Source organism: Melopsittacus undulatus, chromosome 4, assembly GCF_012275295.1.
Source record: "Melopsittacus undulatus isolate bMelUnd1 chromosome 4, bMelUnd1.mat.Z, whole genome shotgun sequence".
NCBI classification, from domain to species: domain Eukaryota; kingdom Metazoa; phylum Chordata; class Aves; order Psittaciformes; family Psittaculidae; genus Melopsittacus; species Melopsittacus undulatus.
In genome coordinates this window covers 842082-868545 of record NC_047530.1, presented here as the reverse complement: position 1 = coordinate 868545, position 26464 = coordinate 842082, and the positions used below count along the sequence as shown (strand labels likewise).

At 52.0% G+C, this 26464-nt stretch overlaps 1 protein-coding gene across 3 annotated transcripts in view; it reads left to right on the top strand.

Moving 5' to 3' along the window:
* The first annotated feature begins 2689 nt into the window (after positions 1–2689).
* Positions 2690–26464, top strand: part of CCDC9B (coiled-coil domain containing 9B) — a 50012-nt gene continuing 26237 nt past the window's right edge. Inside the window, exons 1-6 of one of the 3 annotated variants that reach the window (XM_034061502.1) lie at positions 2690–2883; positions 12680–12793; positions 14334–14438; positions 15135–15197; positions 15589–15753; positions 24268–24417. In XM_034061502.1, the coding sequence (XP_033917393.1) occupies positions 2809–2883; positions 12680–12793; positions 14334–14438; positions 15135–15197; positions 15589–15753; positions 24268–24417 (672 nt within the window). In that variant the 5' untranslated portion in view covers positions 2690–2808. Of the gene's footprint in view, positions 2884–8102; positions 8296–12679; positions 12794–14333; positions 14439–15134; positions 15198–15588; positions 15754–24267; positions 24418–26464 lie in introns of those variants that run through there. The other 2 variants (XM_034061503.1, XM_034061504.1) reach the window with 2 other exon arrangements.

Here is a 26464-nt window from a genome sequence, read left to right as displayed (position 1 = left end):
TGCAGCCTCACTGGTCCCTGCCCTCTTGCTCCAGCCCTGTGAGGACAGGGCTGTGTTCCTCCTCCTGTTGTGGCAAGGCTTATTTAAGGGGTTCCTGCTCTCCTCGTCTTCATTTGGGTGCATTAAGGTGATGCCAACAGGTTTAAGGATAAGAGAAAGTCTCAACCTGCAGGAGTCTGTCCACACAGAGGAAAACAAAGCCATATGAATGACCACTGGTGTTAACTGGGAGGTTTTAACACAGGGAGAACTTTCTATTCACAACCTTCATGTGTCATTCTTCATCTTGGTGACCCTAAGCTTTGCCCCAACACCTTCAGAACAGGAATGTTACAGTCTTGCCAAGGATGAGTTTAAAATGCAACCATAAAAGCTCACTGGGAAAAGCTAGAGCTAGCAGGGATGGTGTCCCTAAACCAGCTTGGTGGCTCTGGTGGGTTCTGGATTGTTGTGAAGGTCACGATCAGAGCTACAGTTGGGAATAGGACCAGGTATGAGGAAGGACAGAAGAACCACAGCCCTAACCCTGTCTGTCCCTCTGCCAGGACAAACACTTGCAGGGCTGGTGACTCCACCACTGCCCTGTTCCAATGCCTGAGCACCCTGTGGGGCAGGAATTGTTCCTCAGCTCCATCTAAACCTGCCCTAGTGCAGCTTGAGGCCGTTTCCTCTTGTCCTGTCCCTATTCAGCCAGACCCAAGCTCTTCTGTCCCAATGGCATCAGTGCCACTGAGTCAGTGTCATCCAGGCCTGGCCCAGCTGATGTCTTGGAGAGGAAATGGGCTGGAATGGCCCTTTACAGGAGGATGAGAGCTATGGGGGGTGGTGAAAAGCAGTTGGTTTGGCTCAGGAGGGGGAAGGTTCCATCTCCCAAATCATTGGGATGTTTGTGCTCTGTTTGGTTCCAAATGGAGCTTCAGAAATGCTCAGAATATTGCAGCTGATGCTGCCAGAAAAAGGCATCTTTAGGTGCTTGTTCCAAGCATTTCTCAATAAGAAAGGTTTAAACAACAGCAGGTCAAAGGCAGGGGGTTGTTTAATCAATTCCTTCTGAAGGAACCAAAGGAAACCCAGTATTCCAGGGAGAAAGGAAACGGAATTCTTCCTTTTTACAAAGGCAGCTGTAAACCCTGTGCTTTATCCCACCCTCATCCCGTGTGCTTGTGCTGCACAGTGCCCCCAGCCCTGAGCATCACACAGGGACCACTCAGGAGGCAGCAGGTCCACATTGCCAGGGCAGGGCCACCTCAACCAGGAGCTCCATCGGGGCCTCAAACAGGTGTCTAGACAAAGGTAAGAACAGAACAAGTATGTGATGGCTCCAGGTGCTCTGCAGGGTGTTTTGTGCATGGATGTGATGTGTCCAGGTAGGAAATCTGCCCGGGTGCTCTCTTCTTGGGCCTCAGGAAATGGGAGCTTCATTTATCACAAGCTGAGTCTCTGGGAGCTTGTGCAAGGGATGAAATAAGGCCAAGCTGGGGCTGTTCAGCCTGGAGAAGAGAAGCTGCGTGGAGACCTCAGAGCAGCTTCCAGTGTCTGAAGGGGGCTATAGGGATGCTGGGGAGGGACTATTCATTAGGGACTGTAGTGATAGGACAAGGGTGATGGGTTGTCCTGTGTTCAGCAGTAGCACTCATTTTCCTCCTCCTTGGTAGCTGGTGCACTGCTGTGGTTTGACTTTCAGGCTGGGAATGATGCTGATAGCACTGATGTTTTGAGTTACTGCTCCAATGTTTGGTTTGGCCAAGGCCTTTTCTGAGCTCATGCTCTGCCAGGGAGGAAGCAGAGCCAGGACACCTGACCCAAGCTAGCCAAAGAGGTATTCCATACCATAGCACATCATACCCAGGAGGTAACCGGGAGAGACCCAGAAGGGCTGGAGCTCTGGGGGGATGGAGGAGGTATCGGTTGGTGCTGGGTCGGGCAGGGTGGGGTGAGTTATGGGTTAGTGGCTGGTGAGGTGTTGTATTCTCTTGTTATTGGCTGTATCATTATTGTTTGTAGTAGTAATGGCAGTAGTGATTTGTGTTATACCTTAGCTATTAAACTGTGCTTATCTCAACCCGTGGGGGCTACATTCTTTGGATTCTCCTTCCTAACTCTCCGGGAGTCAGGGGAGCAAGGGGAGGAGTGAGTGAAGGAGCTGTGCAGACTTGGTTTAAACCATGACATGGGTTCAAACTGAAACAGGGGAAGTTCAGGTTGGATATAAGGCAGAAGCTGTTCCCTGGGAGGGTGCTGAGGCGCTGGCACAGGGTGCCCAGAGAAGCTGTGGCTGCCCCATCCCTGGCAGTGCTCAAGGCCAGGTTGGACACAGGGGCTTGGAGCAGCTGCTCCAGTGGAAGGGGTTGGAGCTGGAGGAGCTTTAAGGTCCTTTCCAACCCAAACCATTCTATCTTTCTATGGTTCTATGAGATTGTGACCATAGCTGGGAGCAGGCCCAGTGTCTCCAGCTGGGTTTAACTGAGGCTCTCAAACCATGATTTCCATCCACTGGAGCATGGGTTATCTGCAATTCCAGGAGTTTCCTGCCTCCTGAGTGGAGCCCTGAGCCAGCTAGGCTCAGCACAGCGAGTGTCCACAGGCACCTCAGCCACCTCCACCCTTTCTCTCCACCCAAGTATTCATTAGTGTTGGACTGGTCCTTTAAACCTAATTGCCACCGTGACTCCCCTTTTCATCTCCTCCCTTCTCAGGTGCCTCTGTTCCTCTTGCAGGCTGTCCCTTGCACTTGTGCTCCACATCAGCTCTACACCTCAAGCTCTGCACAGGAGGAGCCCAGCTGTGAGCAGAGCCCAACCTGAACCCATGCAGCATCAGTGTGATGCGATACCCATGGAGCCCATGATGAGTCTTCAATCCAGCTTAGACCCTGGAGCCAAGGTTGGTGTCTGGAGTTCTGCTGGCAAAGGGGAGTGAAAGGCTTTGGTAGGTTTGAATGGAGCTTGGTTGGGATGGGAGGTGCTCATGGGGCTGAATTTGACTCTTCCTTCTTGTTGCACCCGAGTGGGAGTGGGATGTGTTGCCACTCAAGTAGCCCCAAAGCAGCCATATGAAGAGTAATTTGGAGGTCTTGTAGCCCAAAAAGGGCACACGAGTGTGTCAGGAGCCAGCTGGCTCATGACATCTTCATTTACAGCTTCTGAGCTATAAGCTGAGGCTGCTGGGCTGCCCATGTCCTCCTAGATGTGGGCTGAAGCCATGAGCTGGGATGGGAGCCTCCCTTGGTCACTGCTGATGGCAGCTTTCACCCAGGGTGAAGCAGTTGCTGGCTGCAGCTCTCCATGCTTTCCCCAAGGAATATGTTTCCATAAAGGATTAAAGGAACCTGCCTGACCGGCTGTCCCAGCCACTTTCCACTGCCTGGCTCCCTTCCCAAGGCTGCCTCATGTGTCCTACATCCAAAGGCTGGGCTAATGGGGTCAGCAAACCTGCACTTGGCCTTGCTGTGCCTGTCTGGAGATGGGACAGATCCTCTCCCTGCTCACTCAGTCTCTACCTCAGAGGCCTTACACCAGAGTTACAAGTTCTTCTGGAGCATAAAATGCCATGAGGTGGTGAGGTCATGAGTTATTCAGGGTGGCATTAAACAGGGGTAGGCACAGCTCTCACCACAGGACTTGAGGCAAGAACCTGCAGGATGATGCCTGTGGCCAGGGTTGGAACTGGATGATCTTTAAGGTCCCTTCCAACACAAACCAGTCGGTGGTTCTCTGGTGTGCAGGAAGGGGGAAAAGAGGAAACAGCCTTGCCCTTTGATGGGAACAGGACTGCTTTGCATGTCCTAAGAAGCTTCTGTGCTGGTGCTGTGACTGGTATCATTACGGGAGGTACCAACAACTGATGTTAAGCAGGACCAAGCTGCCATTACATCCTTTAACGAGCTTTGGTAGTTTTCATTTTAATTGTCCATTGATACATTTGCACACGACTGTCTCATGGCTCTTTGATCCCTGTGAGTCTGCACCTAAAGCCTGGGTAAGGTCTGTGGCTGCTCCCTCCTCCCAGTCTGGGGAATCTGCTGACCTCTCTCCTGCTGGAAACGCCTCAAACGCTTTTCCACCCTTGGAGCTGGGGCAGGACCAGAGCAGGGCTGAGCAAAGAGGAGTTTGCTTATTGCAGGGAACTTTGTGGTTGATAGGATGGGACACTGCATGTCCCCATCCCTCTGTCCGCCAGCCTGGAGAGGAGCTGCTGGCTCTGCTCTGGAGCCTCAGGCAGCAGCAGCAGCATCTCGGAGTTCATTGCTGCTCATAGCAGTGCTCAGGAGTGCTTCTGAGCCTTACTTGCAGTCCTGCTACACGTTAGTGTGCCTCCCAAACCAGGCAGACCTCATGCTCCTGCTCCAGAGTGGGCTCCCAGTCTGTCCCAGCGGTTCCCGAGTGCCCTCTGCTGCTGGAACAGCGTCATGCAGCGAATGGAGAGAAGCCAAACTGGAGATGGGTGAAGTGCGCTTGGGAAGCGGCAGCATGGAACTGGGTGGCTGTGGAGGAGTCTCATCGAGTGCAAAGGGAAAGGAAGGACGGTTTCCCTTCCTTTCCCTTCCCTTTGGAGAGCCAAAGTGGTTCTTGCTGGTGGAAGGGCTGATGGAGGGATGCCAGGAATGCTTCTTGGGGCAGTCAGGTTTAGGTTTGTTGAGGACTCAGATTCTGTGTACGAAACAAAGTCTTGCTGTCAAAACATGGGGTGATGCTTGCTGCAGGCTGCTGGGTGCTGCCCTGCAGCAGGGAGGGTGCAAACTCATGTCAGAGATAGTTCTTTGTGCTGAAACTGAAAGGGAGAGAGGCTTTGCAGCTGGCAGCTAGAGCAAGGGGCTGTGTCACTGTCATGAGCACAGAATGGACAGCTCATTGCCCTCATTTCCTGCCTTTGCCTCAGGAAATCTCCACCAAACGTTGCCCTGAGGGGACAGCAGGGGTGCAAGCAGCAAGAGGCTGTGCTCAGGGAGCTCAGCTGAGCCCCTGTGGAGCAGCAAAACCCCCTCATGTCCTCTGGATTGCTCCAGCTTCCAGGCTTTCCTGCAGGCAAACTGCTGCCTGCTCCAGGACTGCTCCTCAGGGGCTGCCAACACTTAGCAAGAGCTGATACATCCCCTGTCCATGAAGAGGAAACCATGGAGCCAACCTGGGGCACCTACATGGGTGCACCCCATGGCTTCTGTGCTGAGCCAGCTTCAGAGAGGGCACCAGCCAGTGCACAGCAGCCAGAGCACAATAAAGAGCCCAGAATCAGGTCATCAGCCTGTTAAAGGCCTTCTGATGACTTTAGAAGAGTAAAGGGATTAACTCCAGAGGTAGTGGACAAATTCCTTAGTGAGTAATTCAGCTGCTTTCTCCTAATGTCCTTCCTGTTGTATTTGTAATAGACAGCATCTGAAGGACTCTCATGCTGGGAGAGAGCTGCCACCAACTGCCCAAGAGAGCACTATTGATGTGCTTCAGCCACCAAGGTGAGGTACTCAGTGTGTCCTGAGGTCCTGCAGGACCCCTGAGACGTCATCCATCCATCACACCCTTCTCACTGGAGCAGGAGACTGGAGACCACGCTTGGAGGAGATGGTCCTCTCCTTCCCAAGTGCACACCTCTGGCTCTTGGTGCTCCCTGGTGCCAGGATGGTGGTTCTGGAGGATTGTCCTTACCCTGAGCTAGGCACAGATCCCATGGGAAGGCAGTGTTCCTCTTGGGATTGGCACTGAATTTAGAGCAAGCCCTCAAGTTGAGGACAACCATGGTGTTATTGCAATCCCTCCTGGCCAGGGCACCAGCAATGAGCAAATATATGTGCATGTATATAACCCTGTAAATGACAGCAGGTTCTGCTTTTTGCATCCTGGGAGAGTCCCAAGAGCACAACCAGGTCCCCAAACCAGCCTGTTTTGCCCCAGTGCTGAAGCTGCAGAAGCTGTTCCCTTGACTGGGCCCTTTTGCCCCTGGGTTTCCATGTCCTCAGTGCTCACTGAGCATTCATCTTCTTATTGACCTCAGATGATGATGCAAAAGTAGATGTTTGTCATTTATGCCACTCAGACATGGAAAAGGAGAGCTGAGAAATGTCAGCTCTTTGTGTTGAGGGCAGTGGAGCAGCTGACACTGCCCTGGAGGGAACTGCAGCTCTACTTAGCAAAGGCAAAGGTATTTTGGGGCTCTTCATACCTGCTCATGGCACTGCTGTTGTCCCCACCATTGGTAACAGCAGAGACCTTGGATGCTATGGCTGTGAGGTCTGTAGGAGCTCCTTGCAGCATTTAGCACTTGACATCTTGGGCATGACATGGTCCCTTAGCTGCTGATCCATTGGGGGCCCAATGGACCCCCCTGCACATGGGGTTTACCCTGCACTGCACAAGGAACCTGGCCTTGGTATTTGGGATAATGGTGTGGGTGTCTGTTGTAACTGGGACTGGGTGTTAGCAGTGTGTGCGGGGATGCAATCCCCAGGATGAGGCCACCAGGACAATGCATCATCACTGGAAGAAGTCTTTCCATGGACACTGACTCCCTGACTCAGCCCAGCAGCATCTCCCAGAGCTGACCTGCTCCCTGCAGCCACCAGACAGCCAAAACTGGGCCATCACTCCACCCTCACTAGGGACTATGGCAGCTTGGAAACCCCAAGCAACACCATCCTCCCAGCTCCCCTGTGCTCCCACGGTGAGGAAAAGCCCCTCATGGCTCTGCACCTCCTGCATAGGTTTCTCCATCACAAACCTCTTGACAAGCACTTGGGGTCCAGCAAAGATCTTATGTCTTTATCCTAGTTTTCCATCCACAGCAGAGTCTTCCATGTCCTTCCTCAAGCCTGAACCCATAGGCACTGCCTGGGGGATGGGTTCCAATTCTTTTCATCATCTGAGTAGCTGCTAATTCATATAGGTCAGTCTTTTCCTCTAAGCTCCTTTACTAAGCCATCCTTCCAGCTCCTGTAGTGCCTTAGCCCTGAGGTCCCATAGCCAGAGCTACGCACAGGGCAGGGACCAGATCCAGAGCTCTTCAAAGGCTTTTGAAGGCTTCCTTTGAACCATGCTGGGTTTCAGGTTGAACGTGGTGGATGTTGTGAGCAGCTGACCTGCCCAAAGCTCTTAGAGGGGACAGGTACCACCAGTGGGGCTGCTCCTTTGGTTTTTCCATGACAAACACAGCAGGGCCCTCATTAAGGTTGGGATGCACATCAGTCCTTGGGCAACAATATTCCCCTGTGTGCTTCCACCTCCTGGTTGTGCGTTGCTTGGGTCCATTGGAAGCTGAAGAAAGGGGCAGTCAGACTGCATTGAGGGGGGGCATGGGGCACAGCCAGGACACAGTGCTGAGATGCGGGTTTGAGCGTGGCAACCTCAGCAGATGAATCCTAGAATCCCAAAGTGGGAAGGGAACCTCGAAGTTCACCCAGTTCCAAGCCCCTACCATGGGCAGGGACCCCTTCTACCGGAGCAGCTGCTCCAAGCCCCTGTGTCCAACCTGGCCTTGAGCACTGCAGGGATGGGGCAGCCACAGCATCATGTATGTAGTATTTTATAGTCTATATTCTATATATGATATGAATCTTGCCTGCTCTCCCACAGCCCCACTTTGTGGCTCTTCTGGACATCATCCTGGCAGCTTTCAGATGGGGACTCACAGGTGGACTCCCTCCTTTGACCACACACTCTATGGTGTGGGGTAGCAATGCCCACCCAGAGCCCTGCTTCTGCTGCCTCCCTGCAGGAAAGGCACATTTGGGAAGCGGGGAAATCATTCCCAATGAATATTCCCAATGGATACTGCAGTTAAGCAGCAAAAGGCAAACCCAGCTCTTGTTTCCCCAGGACGGCTCACGCACATCCTCACACCCAGGAGCCATTCAGGACCCCAGATATTCTCCCTATCCCCCGCCAGGCGTGCAAGTGGCCATGCATAACAAACACCCCAAGCCCATGAATGGCCAGCGAGTGAACTCAAGCTGTTTCCCTGCTCCATGTTTCATTGTCCTCCCAGCTTCTCCCCCTTTGAACCGGGGTTTGTGGCATCAGGAAGTTAAAAGGAGCCGGGGTGGGGGGGGGGGGGGGGGGGGGGGAGGGAAAGGGGGAGTGTTTCCATTAAACAGAGTGAGGTTGGAGCGGAGGACACAGGCACTCCAGACCCCGTCTGTGCTCGGTATATTCGGCAGGCAGTGCTCCTGGCTGCCAGCCCAGACAGGCTTTTGTAATCCAAACATGATCCTGTGTGCTGTGCAAGCAGTGCGGAGACAGGCCGGCTGATGGCTCTGCCCTGCTAGCGCTGCGCTGGAATCCGCCGCCGATGGCCACCATGCACCGAGCTGTGAGTGCTGCCTCTGGGGGCCGTGGGGCGCTGGGGGCCCTCTCCGTACTGTGCCTGCCCTGGAGGGGGGGGGTGTGCTCCTGCCTGTCCCTGCCTGTCCCTGCCTGCCCCTGCCTGCCCCTGCCTGCGCCTTTGTTGTTCCCCTGCTCGCTGCCTGCCGGCCGGCCCCGATGGTGCTGGGGGGGGGGGGGGGTTTGCGGTGCTGAGCCCCATAGCGGGGGCGCAGGACACGGTAGGAGGCCGGGGTCGGGGTCGGACCCGAGCCCCGGTGGAGCTGGATGTCGCCTGTGCTGGCAGAGCCCGCAGCAGCAGCTGTCAAGGCAGAGGGTATCTCTTAAAGGGAGCGGATGCGTTTGCTTACGCAGACGGGCCCCGCTCCTCTCCCCTCTTCCCTGCCTCCTCCTTGCTCGCATTCCCAAGCCTGCTGCCTCCGGGAAGGCAGGAGATGGGAGAAGTGTGTGGGAGAACACGGAGCTGCGCTGGGAGTGTGTGTATGCACCCCCGTGAGAGGGGCATGACAGGACGAGATGGCGTCAGTTCATCGAAGCACGGAGCCCTCGCTCTCTGTTCCTCCCTTTGTGACACTTATAGGTGCAGGAGAAAGAGGCCTCTCGTTCGGTGCCTTCACTTCGCCATCAGGAGGCATCGGGCTCGGCTGCTTTCAAAGCCATCGTACGTTGTGCTGCCAAAGCCATTTATAACCCTGCTGTCACTGGGACATACGGGCACCTTGGCTGCCCGGAAGAGCTTTGCTCTGGGGAGGGCACAGCGTGGCCACTTTGCACCCCCAGCATCAGCTTCAGCCTGGGCTGGGGTAGAGGGTTGGTTCCAGAAGCAGAGAGCAGGGCACATCCCCTGTTATCAGCTGGCTCAGAGCGGTGGCAGAGGGGGAGCAAACGCTGACTGGGCTGCAGCATACAATGGGTGATCCCCTGCGAGCTGCTCCATGGTGCTGCTGCAGGCAGAGCGGCTGCTTCTAGCCCTGGGTGCATGGGAAGGGACCATCCCTTGTCCACAGCTCCCAGTGTTTGCTGGAAGGGAACATGCACACAGGAATACCTCAATGTCTTCATTAGTAAAGGGGAGGAGAAGTGCTGAATAGCAGCAAAACTTCTCTTCCAGTGACTGGTTTCCAGTCACTGGAATAGAATGGGAAATGGGAATGGAAATGGAATGGAAAGACCCCCCTTTCCCTGCGCGAGCTGTGCTGCAGCATAGACAAAACGCTGACAAATGTGCAGCCCTGTGTGTTGGGAACAGCCTGACAGGTCTGCTCCATCGTTTGCCTTTGGAGAGAGCAGAGCAGGAATCCAATCTCTGCAGGAACTGTTAAATCCCTCCGGAGCCCACAGCTCTGTCGTGTTCCTTCAAAGGGAGCTGAAGATGAAAGGGGTGTGTTTGAGGCCATGCAGCACTTTGATCCCACCCTCAAGCAGGCAACACCCCAGCACTGAGCAAACAGCAAACCTGCCAGTTTAGTGCTCACAGAACAGCTTCTGTTCAGGTGAACACTGAATTCAGCTTTAATCAGCCTTGCAAAGAGGCCATGAAGTGTATGTCCTCGTGCACACCCCACTCACTTGTCCTGCACCCCAGGGATTGATGGCAATGGAAGCATTTCCTGCTCCCACAGCCCATTGTCCAGCAGGAGAATGTGTGCTGGTTTCAATGCCCCTGATGTCCCAGCAGGCACAAATGCTGTGCCCGGCAGAGCAGCTCTCAGCAAGGGTTGTGATTAAATACCCCTTGTTGGGGACACGAGAGAGGATGAGCTTGTGTGGATCTGAGCACTGCTTTAGCAGACTGGTTCCTCTGCCTTTCCCCTCCCTGACTTCTGACATCCTCTGTGATGATGCCACATTTACAACCTTCAGGCTCCTTTCTCCAAAGAACATGACCTAAGCAGACTTCTCCCCCATCCGTGGCCTTATTTTGTGCAGATGAAGCTCAGATCACAGCTGATGTTGTTTAGCTTTGAGGGTGTTTTAATGTGAAGCCCTGGAAATGGGCCTGCCCCATCCCTGGCAGTGTTTAAGGCCAGGGTGGACAGTGGGGCTTGGAGCAGCTGCTCCAGTGGAAGGGGTTGGGATTGGAGCTGGAGGAGCTTTGAGGTCCCTCCCAACCCAAACCAGTTTGGGATTCTATGAAAGGCACTGCAGGGATGTGCTGTGATTCTGCAGCTGGATCCCTTCCTTTGAAGGGATCTATCCCATTCACACAAGGGGACAGTTTGCAGCTCTGGTTCCCAGCAGCCTGTGATGCTTTGGGAAGAGCAGTGATGCCAACCCCAATGAATTCCCACATATTAGTTTCTGAAGGGCAGCTGATCACACATAGCCACATTCTTCCTTGGTGTTCATCCCCCAGGTAGCTGAGCACCTCCCCATGGTAAGGAGGTGATTCCTGCAGCTCATCTAAGATCTTGGGCTGGATGTTCCCATCCTGGCAAAATGCTACATGACACACAAGTAATTGAAGGTTGGGTTCCCAACCCCTTAATTCCACCTCACTTGATGCATTGGCACAGTGAACACACACGTCTTGAGGGGGCTGGAACCCCTGTACATCAGTGGATAGAGCTCACAAAGCTAACTGGGAACACAGAGCACAGTCAAAGCTTTACACCCCCTGGGCTGCAGCCTCTGTGGTTTCACTCTTTGCCTTCAAGCCTTGAGCTTCTCACTGCATGTTTGATGTGGTTAAGAAGGGCTGGGTTTGACAGTGCCCTTCCATCCCATCCTCTGGACCTCTGCTGCTCTGGTTTTCCCTCTGGTGACCCAATTAGGACTAAGCAAAAGGCAGCTGAGATCTCCAGGAGAAACCCTCCCTTCCCAGGAGAAGGGCTTTGTGAGCCCCTTCACTACTGCCTGAGGCTGGCTCCTGGCTTACCCAGTGCACGGTGGTGTCAGACCACATCCCATGTCCCCAAGTGCCACTGCTGGCTCCTGACACCTCCATCCCTAAGGAGGTCACAGATGCTGTGTTGTGATTAAGGAAGGAAAAACCCCTCCTGCCTTGCAGAAGCTCTTCCCAGCATTGAATGCATTGGATTCAATAGATGGATGGAGGATGCTGTAGGGATTTAGCCCTTGGGATGGGCACAGCAGGAGCAGAAGTGCTCACTCATAGGGGTGTGATGGGGATTTGCTCCTATGGAAACAGGGAAACCAACAATTCTCTTGGGGGTCTTGGTGGTTTTATGAGGAATTTGATGGGAAGCCAACAGGGATGGGCAAAACCCATCATCAATACATTGTCCCTCTCCCTGCCCATGGGTTATGGCTGGGGTGACGTGTCCTGGTGCAGGGTCTGATACCAGCCAAAGGGACCTTGAGAGCTGCAGGGTGAGGATGGGGCTGGGATGTGCAGTGTCACAGGGGAGGCAATGCTGACCCCAGAGGATGTTAGGACACACGAACATCTTCACCACCTCTTGGGACCATCAGTGTGCCTCTCCACCACATGCTTGCTGTTTCCACTCCATAGGGAGACAACCTGCAGGAGCTCCATCCACTTGTAGGCAGATGGGTGATGCTTTCATTCCATTTGCATCTTGATTCCTCCAGACTTCCCTGCCTCTGTGGGCAATACACATTGTGCACAGCAGCTGGGTTTGCTGCAGTGCTCCTGCAGATGCACTGCTCAGCACCCAGTGGTGAAGGCAGCAGATGGGGGTAACCTGTTGGTGATCACAACTGAGATGCTAGCAAAAGAGCCTGCTCAGATTTGGGGTTCCTTTCCTCCCCTCCTCAGTCTCACTTCATCTTACCCAGCTCTGTGTGAGTGAAGGAGAGGGAACATGAGCTCCCTGCCTCATGCAGATGCCATGCTGGCAAGGCCAACACAAAACCACTGTTTAAAAATAGTGCCTTGGAGAGCTCAGCCTTACCCCTTGCTCCTCATGTGAGCACCAGGCAGAGCCTGGATGTTGTGGATCAGCTGCTGCACTGAGTCCATCCTCATCAGCATTAATTGTCACAAGATGCTGCTGTCACTGGAATTGAAATGCTCCAGTTCGTTGTTCCCTGTGGTCACCAAGGTGCTGGCTGAATGTAAATGTGATATAGCTGTGCCTGAGAGCACCTGAGCCAGCAGCAGGGAGAGGTGGTGTTACTGTGTGCAGCCAAGCAGTGTGTTCACTCTGGAGCCTACTGCCAGCCAGCAAAGAGGGACATCAGCTTCTTGCTCCATGTGCTGAACAAAAGAAAAGGTCAGTTCTGTCAGGAAAAGGTCTATTTGCAACATATATATTCTTTGTAATGGAGGACCAAGGGGAGAGATGATGGGGAAAGACTCTTCTGCTGCCCACCCTGCACAAAGAGAAGGAGCAGGTTTCATGCTGTGGCTGTGATGACTGAGAAGAGCTCTCGTGCTCCTGTTGCAGGACGCAGCTGTGGAGGATGCAGTGCTCAGGAAGAAAGAGCAGAAGGATGTGGAGCTGGACAAGAAGATCTTGGCCCTGCGGAAGAAGAACGAAGCACTCATACGAAGGTACCAGGTGAGTCTGCAGGCTCTGGCCTGGTTTGGAGTCCCCAGCTCACAGAGGGAAGGGAATGGTCAGCACTGTTGGGGTGACTGATCAATAGGTGACGTTTTAACAAGGGAAGGTGTTTGGAGCACGTGGGCAGAGCTCTGTTAGCCATGGCTCTGGAATTACATCGGAAAACAGGCCCACCAATGCTTGCCTTGCTGCTACAGCACCTCCTTCACCCTCCTGTCTTCCTCTGTCTGCACCACACTTCCCAGTCCTTCATCTCCCATTCCCCTGACTTTTCCACATCTGTCATTTCCAGTGTCTATTCTCTTTGGTGCATAGGAGATTGCATCCCAAATACGTTTGATGGGTTTATCTTCCCTGCCAGGGCAGTGGTATGGGTTGAAGCTCTTCCCTGGCTGTTTCTGTGGATCACAGAGGTCTCCAAAAGAGATTCCATGAAAAAGAGAGAAGATGAAGGCATAACAAGGCTTTAGCAGCCTGCTGGTTACTGTACCTTTAGCCTGGATTAGGAGGAAGTATTCCAACTACACTCCCTGGTAGTAGGATCAGGTAGTAGTTAGGATCCTACCTGATCCCTAACCCTAACTCTTGGCCCAGGTGTGCAGGAGATATCCAGCCTGGCTTTTATGAGCTGCTTTGGGTGACACGGTGCTAACCCAGAGCTCTCTTTGGGTTTGTTTAATGTCTGCATATGTCAGTACAGAGCAGTACAGCCTGAGCATGCTCTTGGCAGAAGGATTCCCCTTGGCTTGTCTCGGGTGTTCTCCTGCCTGTACCCAAGGCCACTTGGCTTGAGGGACTCTTTAGCACTTGTTGGCTGCATGGGCAGCCTGGAGTGTGGCAAAGAACCCAAAACCCCTGAGCACACTTTGTGTGTTGGAGGCATGGCTGAGACTGAGTGGGGCTGGGGCTTGCTTTGGAGGCATTTCCCTTGATACCATAGGAGCCAGTTTGGACCTTCCCTGGTGGCAGCAAAAACTGGTGCATAATGGAAAGCTCTGGTTGAATGGCACAAGCAGCTGGGGGAGAGGAACTCTCACTCCTGGATGAAATGCTACCCACCTCCCACCAGCACTTGGCTTCTAGAAGAGGCTGCTGTATAGATGGCCAGATCTCAGCTGCCTTCCCATGGCCACAGATGATGCTCTGGCCCCACACTGGCCTAGGGACCGTGGTTTCTGTGCACACCCTCCCTTTCTGCAGGCCTGGGGAGTCTTCCACAGGTCCTGTTCCCAGTGTGTCCTGAATACCACACTGGTCATCTTCTCTGTGGGTCAGGAAGGGACCCCTGTGCCCTGTGCTGAGACCACAGTGAATGCTCGGAGTCAACAAGAGGTTTACCTGTGGCACAGGGACAGGTAAAGCAGGTCATAGCTATCTATGGCCCCTTCCAAGGGCACATAAATGGGACACAGGTTGATCCACTCCCTTTTAGAGGTGGAGATGTGGAGCCATTTAGGAGTAACCCTGAGCAGCAAAAGGGACAACACCTGTAGACATGCAGGTACAGGCTGATGATAAGGGTTTATGTGTGTTTCAGGAGATAGAAGAGGACAAAAAGCGAGCTGAGCAGGAGGGAATGGCTGTTACCTCCAGGAGACCCAAGCAGGATGGACTCACTATTACCATCACCAAAGCTCACAACGTAAGTGCTGCCTCTGTCACCATGGGCCAGCTCTCACTCCAGCAGCAATGTCAGGCACAGGACATAGCTCCCAGAGCCTTGCAGAAGGATGGGGAACCTCTGCAGAGGTGTGTGCTCAGGGTGGTTTTAGGTGATGTGATGCACACAAGCTTCCAGCCATGGCCAAGCACCTGCAGCCAAGCACATGGAATCCCCAGGTGAATGAAGCACTCTGTGCATGGCCCTGGCTGGGTCCCTGGTGTCAGCATCACTGCAGATACATAGGCAGAGCATATGAGGTGTATGTGTGTCACTGGAGGCGTCAGGAATGCCTCTAGGAATGTCTGTAGGCTGGCAAGGTCATGGTCTCCTCAGGCTTTGTGGGTGAGCAAAGTAAGCAGCCCTTGGTTGCTTTGGGGCTTCCCACAAGTGGGGCAGAGGCTGTGGGTCCCAGGCTTCCTTCCCAGCTGGGCCAAACCTGTGTCTGACCAGCCCTGTCCACCCCTCCTGGCAGTGTGGGGCTTGGTGAACCAGTAAACCACCCAACACTCCTGCTTTAACCTCCTTTGCCAGAGCTGGAGCAGAGCTCACTGAGGCAGCCCACCCTCCTTCCATGCAGCATTCCTGGTTCCTGGATCCAGGCGAGCACAGTGCTCGTGTCTCAGCCCCTGCCTCTCTCCAGAGGTGCACTGTTGCACACATTTTTCTCTCATACAGGACCTGAAAGATGCAATTACCCAGACTGAACACTATGGACAAGATAGCCCAGCCCTCTCGATGGTGAGCACCACCCTCAGGAGCCATCCCCTTGGCTTCCAAGGCCGTCTCCATCAGGACTTAGGCTTTCCCCATCTAACTGAGCTGCAGAAAGAGATGAGGATGACATTTGTTTCCTATAACTCTGGCATTTTAGCCTGAAATGTCAGATTTGTAAGTGCAAAGGATTTTGCAGACCCACTGGAACTGTGGGTTTTGGTGCTTAGCAGACAAGGAGCCCCTTGTTCCCTAAGGAATGTCACGGCACCGCGCCAGGCGTGGGAAGCTTCCTCGGGGCAAGGCTGCCTTGGCTGTAGCTGGGCTCCCCATGTGTGTGCAGGTGTGTCTGGGGAAGGGAATCCCATCACTGAGCCAAGGGTCTGCCTTTCCTAATGGCAATGATTCTGCTTTCCAGGATAAAAGGGTGGTGAGTGAGAAATGGGTGAGCCCCTGTACTACGAGCCCTGTGTTCGGCCTCGGCAGTGAGGAAGACGAGGAGGAGGAGGAAGCAGATCATATGTTCACCTTCAGGATGGGGAAGAGGATGCAGTTGGCTGTCACCATGGACAACAAGGCCAAGGTGAGCAGGGAACAGGATCCCTCTTACACTGCAGCCTCTTGACTTACAAAGCACCTTTTGTTCTGCCTCTCACTGCTCAGCATGTCCCCTGGCGTCACATCTCCAAAGGGAATAAACCCTTTCTCTCATTTCTCAGTCCTTCAGCACAGCCTCAGTCTCCATCTCAAGTTGTCACACACTTCCCTCCCTATATCTGACTCCAGAGTCAGCCTCCAGGCCTTGCTGACCCTCCTCAGTGGCTCCATCCAGCCCTGTGTGGCCAGTTCCCTTTCAGAGAGGTCAGCCACTCGTTGCCCTCCTGGGCCACCAGTGGGTTGCTGTGCCTGCAAAGGGGATGGAAGGAAGTGGAGCTCAGATAGATTTAGCTGCATTACTATTCTCAGGGAAGCAGTGGTAAAACCAGCATCATTTCTCCCTGTTAATGTGTTCCAGACAGTCCTAAACGCAGGAGGAAAACCAGTGACAGGAATATCTGTGGCAGCTGCCAGTGTGATGGGCAGAAAATGCAACCCAATCCTTGCAGACCTCATTAAGAACTATGTGAAAAGGCAAAGGGAATTCAAAATGCTGCTTCATTTCTTAAATCCCAGAACATCCTGGGCACTGCCCTGTTCCCTGTGGAGTCTGTGCATGTGGGATTAATGATCCAGTGGCAGCTTTGGCATGTCAGGACTTACTTGTCAAGAAGGGTTTGATGAGCCCTTTGGCAGTTGGTATTGGCAGCACATCCCAGGCCTGCATGGGCTTCACACTGGGTTTCTTCACTTGGGGTGTATCTCAGGGCCCTGATCCTGTTCTCCCTGCACACAGTGACTTTAACCACAGGGATAAATAGGAACAAGGATCAGAAGTGCCACCTCCTTTGGGAAGTGTGGTATTTGCATGTGCAGGTGTATGGGACTGATGGAAGCCTTACTGGGACATTGGAGTGGATGAGACCAGCCCCTGTCACAGTAGCACTGGGAAAAGGAAGCGGTGGCAGCAAGTGGTGCTCCCGTGGGTCCCCTTTGAGGCCCAGCAACGAGCTCAGTGCACAAAGTGAGGCTGGGTTTGAACTGAAGGCCAAGCCAAAGGCATTCCCCAGGGTACTGAAGCAAACCCCACCCTTCCTGCTGCCTGGGGCAGGAGCTGGAGCCTTGCCTGTAAACAGGAGGCAGGGAACAGTTTCTCCCTCTGAAGCAGCTTGGAAACATGTTGCTGATGCTGGGCCTCCAATGCCTTTTCATTGCTCTTTCTCTAGGACATAGTTACCTTTTCTTTCCACGAGCAAACAGGCTGCAATGATTGTGCCATTATAAAGTCATGATGTGTTACCTTGAAGGAACTGAATCATCCAGGAAATAATGCACCTTTCAGAATGGTTTTGGAGGAGAAAGGGACTGAAGCTTCTCATTTCCTTTGTTCCAGAGAGATTACCAGTAGCAAGAACATCCCCTTCTAATGCCATCTCATTCCAGCACAGCCAAACCACCTCCTGGTGCCAGAGGAAACGTTCTGCTTTTCCTAGAACAGAGGGTACACAGAAACCTCCACATCCTCATCACAAACTGAACTCTGCCAGTGAAATACTCCAAGGTCTCTCATGGCTTTGTAGCTCTGTGTGGGCTGCTCTCTGAAGCAATGACATGTGCAGAGTGAGTGGCTCTTGCAGACAGGCTGTGTCCCCTGGAGCTGTTTCCATCATCTTCAGCTCAGAATTCAAGCCCTAGATGGGGATTTGTGTTAGCACAAAGCACTGGGCTGCCTTAAACTCTGTGCCAGTGTTTGTCAGCGTGGCCACTTCCTAGACCTCTGAGATGTTAATGCTGGCAACACAGAGCTCTGTGGAAACTCCCCCATAAGCTCCCTGTTACATGGGATATGTGACTTTCTTTGTGTTAAGAGCCTTTCACAGGCCTTAGGAGCCCCCCAGGCTCTCTGGGGGTGTTGGTGTAAAGCACAACCCAGTGGCCTGACTTGATGACAGAGGAAAACTGATTTATTGGTGAATGTTCCATTGGCATCAATCCAGAACCTTTAAAAATAGTTCTCAACATGGATGAGTAGGAGGAGCATGAGGCTGTAATGGGTGAGAGGGGAAAATGAGTAGGATTTTGGACAACATTATATTTGGTATCATGAGAAGCACAAGCTTGTTTGTTGCTGCTGCCCTGTTAAGGCACTGGGAGGTAGGTTGCTTGCTCCAGCATCCCAGTGAGCTTCACCACATGTCCTTGGAGATACTTGCTTGGTGATTCTGAGGTGACTGAATGGACCATCACCATCCTTCCTATGACCCTGGCAAGGCTCAAGCAACAGAATTGCTGGGCTGAAAACAATTTACATTCATTCCTAACCATCACAAAGCTTTGTAAATGAGACTCCCCAAAGGAAATGCAGGTGGGAAACTGCATAAACCAGACAGAAGCTTTGCTTTGTTCCTCAGAGGGGTATTTCTGACACTACCTTTGCAATCTGGAGCATGCCTCAGGCATAAGATGGGCACTTCTCAATGTAGTTCCCCAGTGCTGCTACAAGGCAGCAGTGTAGCTTTGTTTGCCTGTAGCTGCAGAGCTTGTGCCCATCTCAGTCCTCATGCAGGCCCTATGGAGGAGACAGGGTGCCTCTGCCAGGCCCTGTGGCTGTTTGGGCCCTGCTCTCTGCTCCCGTTGGCTCCACATGGGAGCTTTCCTCATCTGACATCCCTTGCTTTGGGAGCTGGGAACCAAGGACCAGGATTTCCCAATGTGGGACAAGCAGTCTAGGAAATCACTGGTACTGTTAAAATAAGAAACAAGGGAAGGAAGACACATGTTGGCACAGTGTGCAGACTGTGCCTTCAGGTGGTACATCTTAGTACTGTGGGAGCAAGGGAGAGGGGGGATGACATAGAAAAGCTGATGCTCCCCCAGCCCCTATAGGTCCTGCTATCACAGCTCTGATTTCCTCTAGCAGCCTCTGAGCCTTCCCTGCCATCTCTTCAGTAAACTGCAGGGTTTAATGGCATTGCCAACTGCCAGCCTTCCCAATGTGACTTGTAACATCTAATGGCCCAAAGAAGGTGCCACCACCCCATAAATCCAGTGTTTTACTTTGAGCCTTCTCTCCTGCTCATGGCGTTTGGGCACAGGGTCCTGTATCTTTGGGTACATTGGTTTGCAGGTAGAGGCTTTCCTGTTGCACTCAGGACCCACATCCCTCCTCAGGAAGGACATTGTCAGGTTGTAAGGGATGAAGCCATCTTCAAACACAGCCACCCTGGCAAGGGATGTTTGTGACCATGTTACTGGGTAAGAGGAGAGGCCATCACCACCTGAACACTGCAGAGCTCTAGGGAACAGATAGAATCGATGTTTGATGTAAAAGCTATGGATTAGGAGCTTGCTATTCCCTTGCTAAACTATCACTGGGCTTATTTTCTTACTCAAACAACTATTGCATTACCTACATTGAGTACTCTGCTTAGGGCAGAGCAAACCCAGTTCTCCAGTTCATTACCTAACCTAGGATTCCTGTACATGCCTGCTCAGGGCTTAAAGGAGGGAGGATGTATTGCCTTGAATGCTTGAGGAAGCTCAGGATTATCCCTGGAGCAAAGACATTTCCTGGGAATAATAACTTCAGCACCAAAGTATCTATTAATCAGGCTCAGGCAATTCAGTGGTTCCAAAGCTGGAACCATCCTCTCAATCACACTGCAAACAGAGCAGGGAGATAGGGCAGCACTCAGTTAAGAGCCTACTCTGCAAGGTGTAACATGTCCAGCTGCCTTCAGAGGGTGTCAGTGGATCTGAGCTCTTCCTCAGATATATCCCAGTCATACGGGACTGGGCCCTGTGCAGGACTTGAGGCATTCCTATGACTCCCAAAGCTTTGCTCTGATGGTGAGAGTGCCATCCTTGGGGACTGTTTGTGTGCTGAGGCAACAGCAGCACCTTCCATGGGCTGTGGGGTTCCTCAGTGGCAGCCTCCTGGGCTGGAGGGAGCTGGATGCTGGGATAAAGAGAGATCCTTCCATGGAAGACTGCTTCCCAGGCTGCTTTGTTTGGTTGCCCAGACTGCCCTATAGAGCCCTTCTGCCCAAGGACATGAGTGAGGAACAGGGCTTTGGGAGAGGAGAGGCTGATGTGGGAGATGAAGCAGAGAGGTGCAGTCTTACACACACCAGTTCCAAACCAGGGGGACTGTGCTTGTCCCTGTTGTGACTGCACTGATAGTTTTGGGGTTAGGTCACAGCCCCAGGATGTGTAGGGGGAGTCAAAAAACTGGTAAGCACTTCTCTTCCATGTCTTCCATACATAATCATAGAATCCCAGAGTGGTTTGGGATGGAAGGGACCTTAAAGCTCCTCCAGCCCCAACCCCTTCCACTGGAGCAGCTGCTCCAAGCCCCTGTGTCCAACCTGGCCTTGAGCACTGCCAGGGATGGGGCAGCCACAGCTCCCCTGGGCACCCTGTGCCAACACCTCAGCACAAGAGAGTTTGGTTTTCCTTGTAAAGGGGAATTGTGAGGCACAGGCAATGCTTCATCCTTTCCAGCTGTGGGAGGCAGCTGAAATGGGAAGGCTCAGGTTTCCAGAGGAGCTGGCAAGGTTTCAGTGTTCACTGCCTTTTCTTTGTGATGGGAAGTGTTTGTTCATGCATCTGGAAGGCACGATTCAGTAGTAGAACTTTGCAAGGTGCTCTAGAAGAGGGATCCATTTACATAGTCTTTGAAGGAAGAGTTAAGTAAAACTGCATATCCCTTTATCACAGGAGGAGCACCTCTGTGGCCTCTTAGTGCTGATACACAGCAACTTCCTAAAGTGACCATGTTAATACTGTATTTGTGAGCTACTACATCAGTATCACTGCCAACAGGAATGAGACCAGAGGCTGCTCTTGTGGCCACAGACATTGTCCCATGAGCCTGGAGGGGATGGCAGGAGAGACTTGCAGCTTCAAATCTGTGGTCTGAAATACAAGGCCAGGACAGTGTACTTAAAAGGTCAGTTTTTCTTCCACCCACATCCATTAACTCGGATTTGCCCTGCCATAAAGAGAAACCACATTGGTTTCTTTGACTGCAAGCAGGAATCCTGTGCTGGTCATTCTAATTCCAGTCTCCAATTTGAATGAAACTTAGGAATGAAACAGATGAATCACAGAACATGACCAGGATTTGAGACATTCCTTGTGTTTTAAAACATCCTGTGTTTGCTGATGGTTCTGGCAGTGGAAATATGTCACCTTTGGACATATGATGTGATTCAGTCACTCAAGCAGATGCCACTTAAAAGCCAAGACCTAAGTGCTTGTGGGCTTCAGGGCTGACTGATCCCTAATCCTGGTCTGCATTGCCTGGTTCCACTCAGATAACAGCCAGAGCTGCAGAAAACAGGCAGAATCCCTGAATTCATAGCTGCACATTAAACTCATTACCTGCACACATCTGCACCATGCACATGGATGCAGCCCAGCTAGTCCCATCTTCTTGATTTAAATGGTCCATAACTGAAGCATTTCTCTGACTACCACTAAACTGGGGACTTGGGAGGTTCAGAGCAAACCTTGCCAGCAGAAGACTGAGGCAAAAGAGGCCCATAATGCCATCTTTGGAGGCCCACACACCAGTCTTTTCCATGCCCTGGTCCCACTAAGTTGCCCACCCCATTCAGCAGCAGGCCAGCAGCTTGCTTTGCTGCTAATGTGTCTACACAAGGCCTTGCTGATCCCACTTGTTCCAGTTCCAGGTGAGGTTTGGCTTTCCCAGCTCCATCCCTGCTTGCTCACGTCCTGTTCCCATGATCTTTCTTGAGAGCCTGTCCCTTCCCACCTCCCTTTTGGCATTGAAGTTCAACCAGGAGCAGCCTGCTCAGCTGAGCTGGCCTCTTTCCTCACCTGCTCATGTTCTTGTACTTCCTTACATGCATGTGCCTTGTCCATGAGAATCAATCAGGTCTCCTGGGTTCCCTTTCCCTTCCACTCAGCTTCCTGCAGGATCCTGCCTGCCAGTTCCCTAACAGCTCAACATCTGCTCTCCTGAAGGCCATGCTCTCTAGGCTGCTGCTTGCCTGAATTCCTGCTCTCAGGCTCCTAAAATCCATCATCTTCTGGGCACTGCTGCCAAAGCTGCCTTTGACCATCCCATCTTCAGCTCTGAGATCAGTCATCAGGCAGTCACTACTAAGCTGCAGTAACACAACCACTTGTAATGTTGTGGCTGCAATGGGATGTGTAACTAAGGATGGTGTTGAATGCCCTGTTCATGGAGGGGGAGTAAAGCTCAGATTTCAGAGCAGTTTAGGTTCTGGTTTGAACTTCCTGGTTTTGCCCACTCTCTGATAAAACCATGTCCTTCTTTAAACAGATACAGAGGCTAAAACCTTCAAAACAGCTCACACAGCTTATAGGTATGGGGACTTTTCCAGGACATAGATCCTGGCTGCAGGTAAAATACACCAAACTGTCTGGCTCTGGTAGGTGCCAAGACACTTGTACTCCATAGAAGAGAAGCTGTGGAGACCTCAGAGCAGCTTCCAGTGTCTGAAGAGGGCTACAAGGAATCTGGAGAGGGACTCTTCATTAGGGACTGTGGCAACAGGACAAGGGGTGATGGGTTCAGACTGAAACAGGGTTTCAGTTTAAAGTTCAGGTTAGATACAAGGAAGAAACTTCTGTTTGAGGGTGCTGAGGCGCTGGCACAGGGTGCCCAGAGAAGCTGTGGCTGCCCCATCCCTGGCAGTGCTCAAGGCCAGGTTGGACACAGGGGCTTGGAGCAAGTGGCTCCAGTGGAAGGGGTCCCTGAGTTAGAACTGGATGATCTGAAGGCCCTTTCCAACCAAGCCATTCTATGTTTCAATGGTTGCCCTGTCTCTTGACTATCAGATTTTGCTCTCAGGGAAAAGATCTTGACATCTCTAGGGATGGCCCACAGACACTGGTCCTCAGCAGCAGGCAAAGCAGGGGGCTGCATGGATACAAACATAGAGAGCAACACAGAAAGTACTAGAATGGGTGGAACAGATTGGCAGCAGATCCTCGCTTTGAACACATGTGGCTTCACTTACTTCAAGCAAAGCAGGAATGGCAAAGCTCATACTCAGGGCAGCAGAACTTGTCAGGAGCTACAGCTGAAACCCAAACCTAGAGCTGTGTGTGCTCAGGGAATGGGTGAAGCGTTCCCACTGTGTCCATCCAGTGTGAGCCATCAGCAGCACGGGAGAGCATCCTCCTCTCACATGCACCAGACCAACTGGAGAACTGGCTCTGCTGAGACAGCAGAATGACACAGATGTGAGGGAAGAATAAACAAGGGACTGAAGGTCTGCACTGGATGTGCTCCAGCACCTCCTGAACCATTTGTCATGGGTTAGGAAGCTCGATGACTGGACAAGCCATAAAAAAGCCCTTGCTGATGGAGGCTGTCTGCAGCAAGGCTCCCTCCTCACTCACATCTGCACTTGTGGCAGAGCCAAGGGAAGATGAAGCTAATGCAAGACATCTTGATGTCATCCATCATGGCAATTCACTGGTGCTTGCAAGGCTTCCTCACAAAGCAGAGGTCAGTGAGTGCTGCTTGGGTTTGAAAGCAGGTTCGTAGCGACAAAGTGTTCCCAAGTTTCACTGAAGTTTATCTGGGGATATTGAGCTCCTTTGAAATCAAGGCTCCAGATGTGTGGAAGTCTGAGGAATAAACCAGGCAAATAACATCCTTTAGAGAGGAAGCTTCTGGGGTTTGTTCATCCCTGGTAAAGTGGAGCAGAGGAATCATACAGACGAAGAGGGAGAAAAAGATCAGTGGTAAAGATGGAGATGATTTATGAAGTTGCTCATTTCCTTGTAAGGCAACAGTAAAGAGGCACATGATGGAAGTGAAAGATGATCCTTTGACATGAGAAGTATGTATTTTTGTACAAAAGATGTGCTCATGTTGTGGGAGTGACGGCTCAGGGCACTGCCAGGAGTTCAGCCAGCTCCAAACATCATTACCACAATAAGAACCAGATGTAAATCTGTGCAGTAAAGCCCTGAACTGATAGAGACAGCTGGAAATAATACAGGAAAGGGGGAAACTGCCCTTGTCCAAGGAGTTTATTCATCACTTTTCTGCACTATTCCACTGAATAAATCATAGCTATGAAGGTGATAAATTAACAAGTGTTAGTACACTTCAGGGTAGTAACTGCTTTATGGGCAAGGATGGAGAGAGCACCAGTGTTCCCTTTCTGCTCCAATGTAGCCTCACCCTGTACTGGGACCTGTTGTTTGGTGAGAGGACAACTTCCCCTTTGTTTCAAAGACACAACTATAAGATGTGTTGCCTGTCTAAACTAAAACCATGCGTGTTCATGCTGTAAGGGATAAATCCCACCCTACCTAGGTTGTGCTCAGCTAAACCTGTCTGTGTAATAGGACATATCCCTTAAAGTAGGGTGGCAGCTTTATAAACCAGCAAGACTGACCCTCTGGCTCCTATCTCTGTTCTGTGTGGCTGGGGCTGGCCTCTTTCTTGGGAAGAGGTGGGATTGTCCTTAACTCATCCTGTCCTTCCCAGGGCAAGCGCATCGTCAGTGAGAAGCGCTCCGAGTGCTTCCCAGGCACCGGCAGGGTGCCAGAGCCCAGTGAAGAGGACACAGAGCATTTGGTGGCTGTCCGGCGGGGCAGGAGGATGCAGATTGCCATCACCATGGATAACAAGGAGAAAGTAAGTGGACTGCAATGTGTCAGTGTCATCTGCTTGTAATGCTGCTGTGAGAAGGGCTGTGGAGACAGGTGAGGAGCTGGCCCAGCAGCAGGGAGCTTATCACCATCAAACTCTGGTTTATATTGCTGTGAGAGAGGAAAGGCTACAGTCCTTTCCCTTCTCTCTGATCCTAGCTAGAGCTAGCAGGCTCTTAAACACACTAGTCCATAAGTAATAGCTGTTTTGAGACGATCCATGACAGCACTGTCAGATATGGGGCATGAATCTCACCTCCTGTCTCTTACCAGCTTCTTTTTGGGGCCATGCAGCAGATTGAGTCAGGAGCACTGTTCTCTTCACTCACTGCACAGCTTAAAAGTTAACAGATCTGGCTAATATCTGCTTCTGGACCCAAGCCCTGTGTGCCTGCCCATAACCTGCAGGCTGAGCTGCCTGAACTTTGTTAATCTTTGAGGCATATTTCAAATACTTCGTTGCAAATACCTTCCTCTTTACACACACGGAGGCATGTGATGCTTTCCTATTGGAGAGTTTGCACAGATAAGTCGGAATGCCTGCAGCAAACAGGGTCAGCAAAGACTAGGAAGGAAAACAACACTTAGCATGGCTGCCAAACACACCCAGGAATGCTGGGGGACCTATGCAGCACCCTCTGTGGGCCAGCAGCCAACCATCTGCTATCTGCCTACATTAATCTCAGCTTCTCCTCCTCACCAGAGTTTACCTAGGCTCTGAAAGCCCATGTGCTCCTTTCTCAGAGCTATCAAGCAGCTTTTTAAATGCCATAAACCTCATACAGGCTGCCTGATAGAGCCACTAGTGACCATTCTCAAGAGGTTCATGGGGCAGATGTCACCTATTTCAGGCTAAGCATCCTTGAGGCTCTCAGATGTAATTCTGTAATGTGCAGAGCAAGCATCTCCACTTCTGCTCTTGCTGGCCTTGTTTAAATACTTGTCTCTGAGGCCAGGAGACAGCAGCAGGAGTGCCCAGGCTTTGGTTTCAGATCCTGTGCCCTGGTTTAGGTGCATGGGCAGCCTGGAACAGGTCATCTCTCATATGCTTTCATTATGGAATGTGAAGTGCAAGGCTGAGGGTCCCTGTGTGTGGTTCTGGCCATGCCTTGCTCACACTGATCCCAGAGCACTTAGATTCAGGGTGTGTATGAGAGCGCAGGACTACAGCTGCACTGGCTTAGAGCCACAGCTACCCACAGCTTTGTACCTGAACCACTGCAGAGCTGATGCTCAGGCTGTAGGCTGGCAAAGAGGGTGTCCCTAAAGCCATGTTTGATGTTGGTCATTCAGCAGATGTTGGTGTCCTGGGTCTTACTCCTGCTGCTTCCAGCTCCCACTCTGCTACCATTCATTTGAGCTCATTCACTTAAATTGATTCCCAATGAATACAGTTACCTCCATGTACCAGTGCAAGGACAGAACCCTGTCAGCCCTCCTTTCCTGTGCATACAATTGTACATAACCACAGTGGTCTCCTTCACACAGCTTGGGGTAGGAGGTAATCCTGATAATCCCCAGCAACACAAGCAACTCTGCTGCTCCTCCTCAGATACCAGAGTTCATTTAAAGCCTTCCTTGTTTTTCCCTTCATCCAAACCCAGTTGTGCAGTTGGCAGAGGGCAGGACTGAAGCTTAGGCACTCTCCTAGCAGCAGGAGGCTAGGTGCTGGTGTGGCATCCACAGGGAGAGGATTGTGTGGTAGTCATTTGGTGCCTTGGCTGGACAAGAGGAGGATCTCTGTCAGAGCACAGGAAAGCCACAGAGACTTCATATAACTCTAGCTATTGAATAACATTACTGAGGATCAGTATATACCCTCAGCATTACTTAAGGCTGAACAGAAAGATGAGTTTTGCTTGATCCTCTGGTCTTCTGGCTGGAAAGAGCCTGGCTCAATGGCAGTCTTGGACTAGCATCACCGGCAACACCCGTTTAGTGACAGATAGCATCAGGCTTCTTGCTAGCACAGCAAAATTGAGCTGAGCTCAGATTTCCTTGTTCCCAGTGATTTCCCTGGACAGATCAGGCCC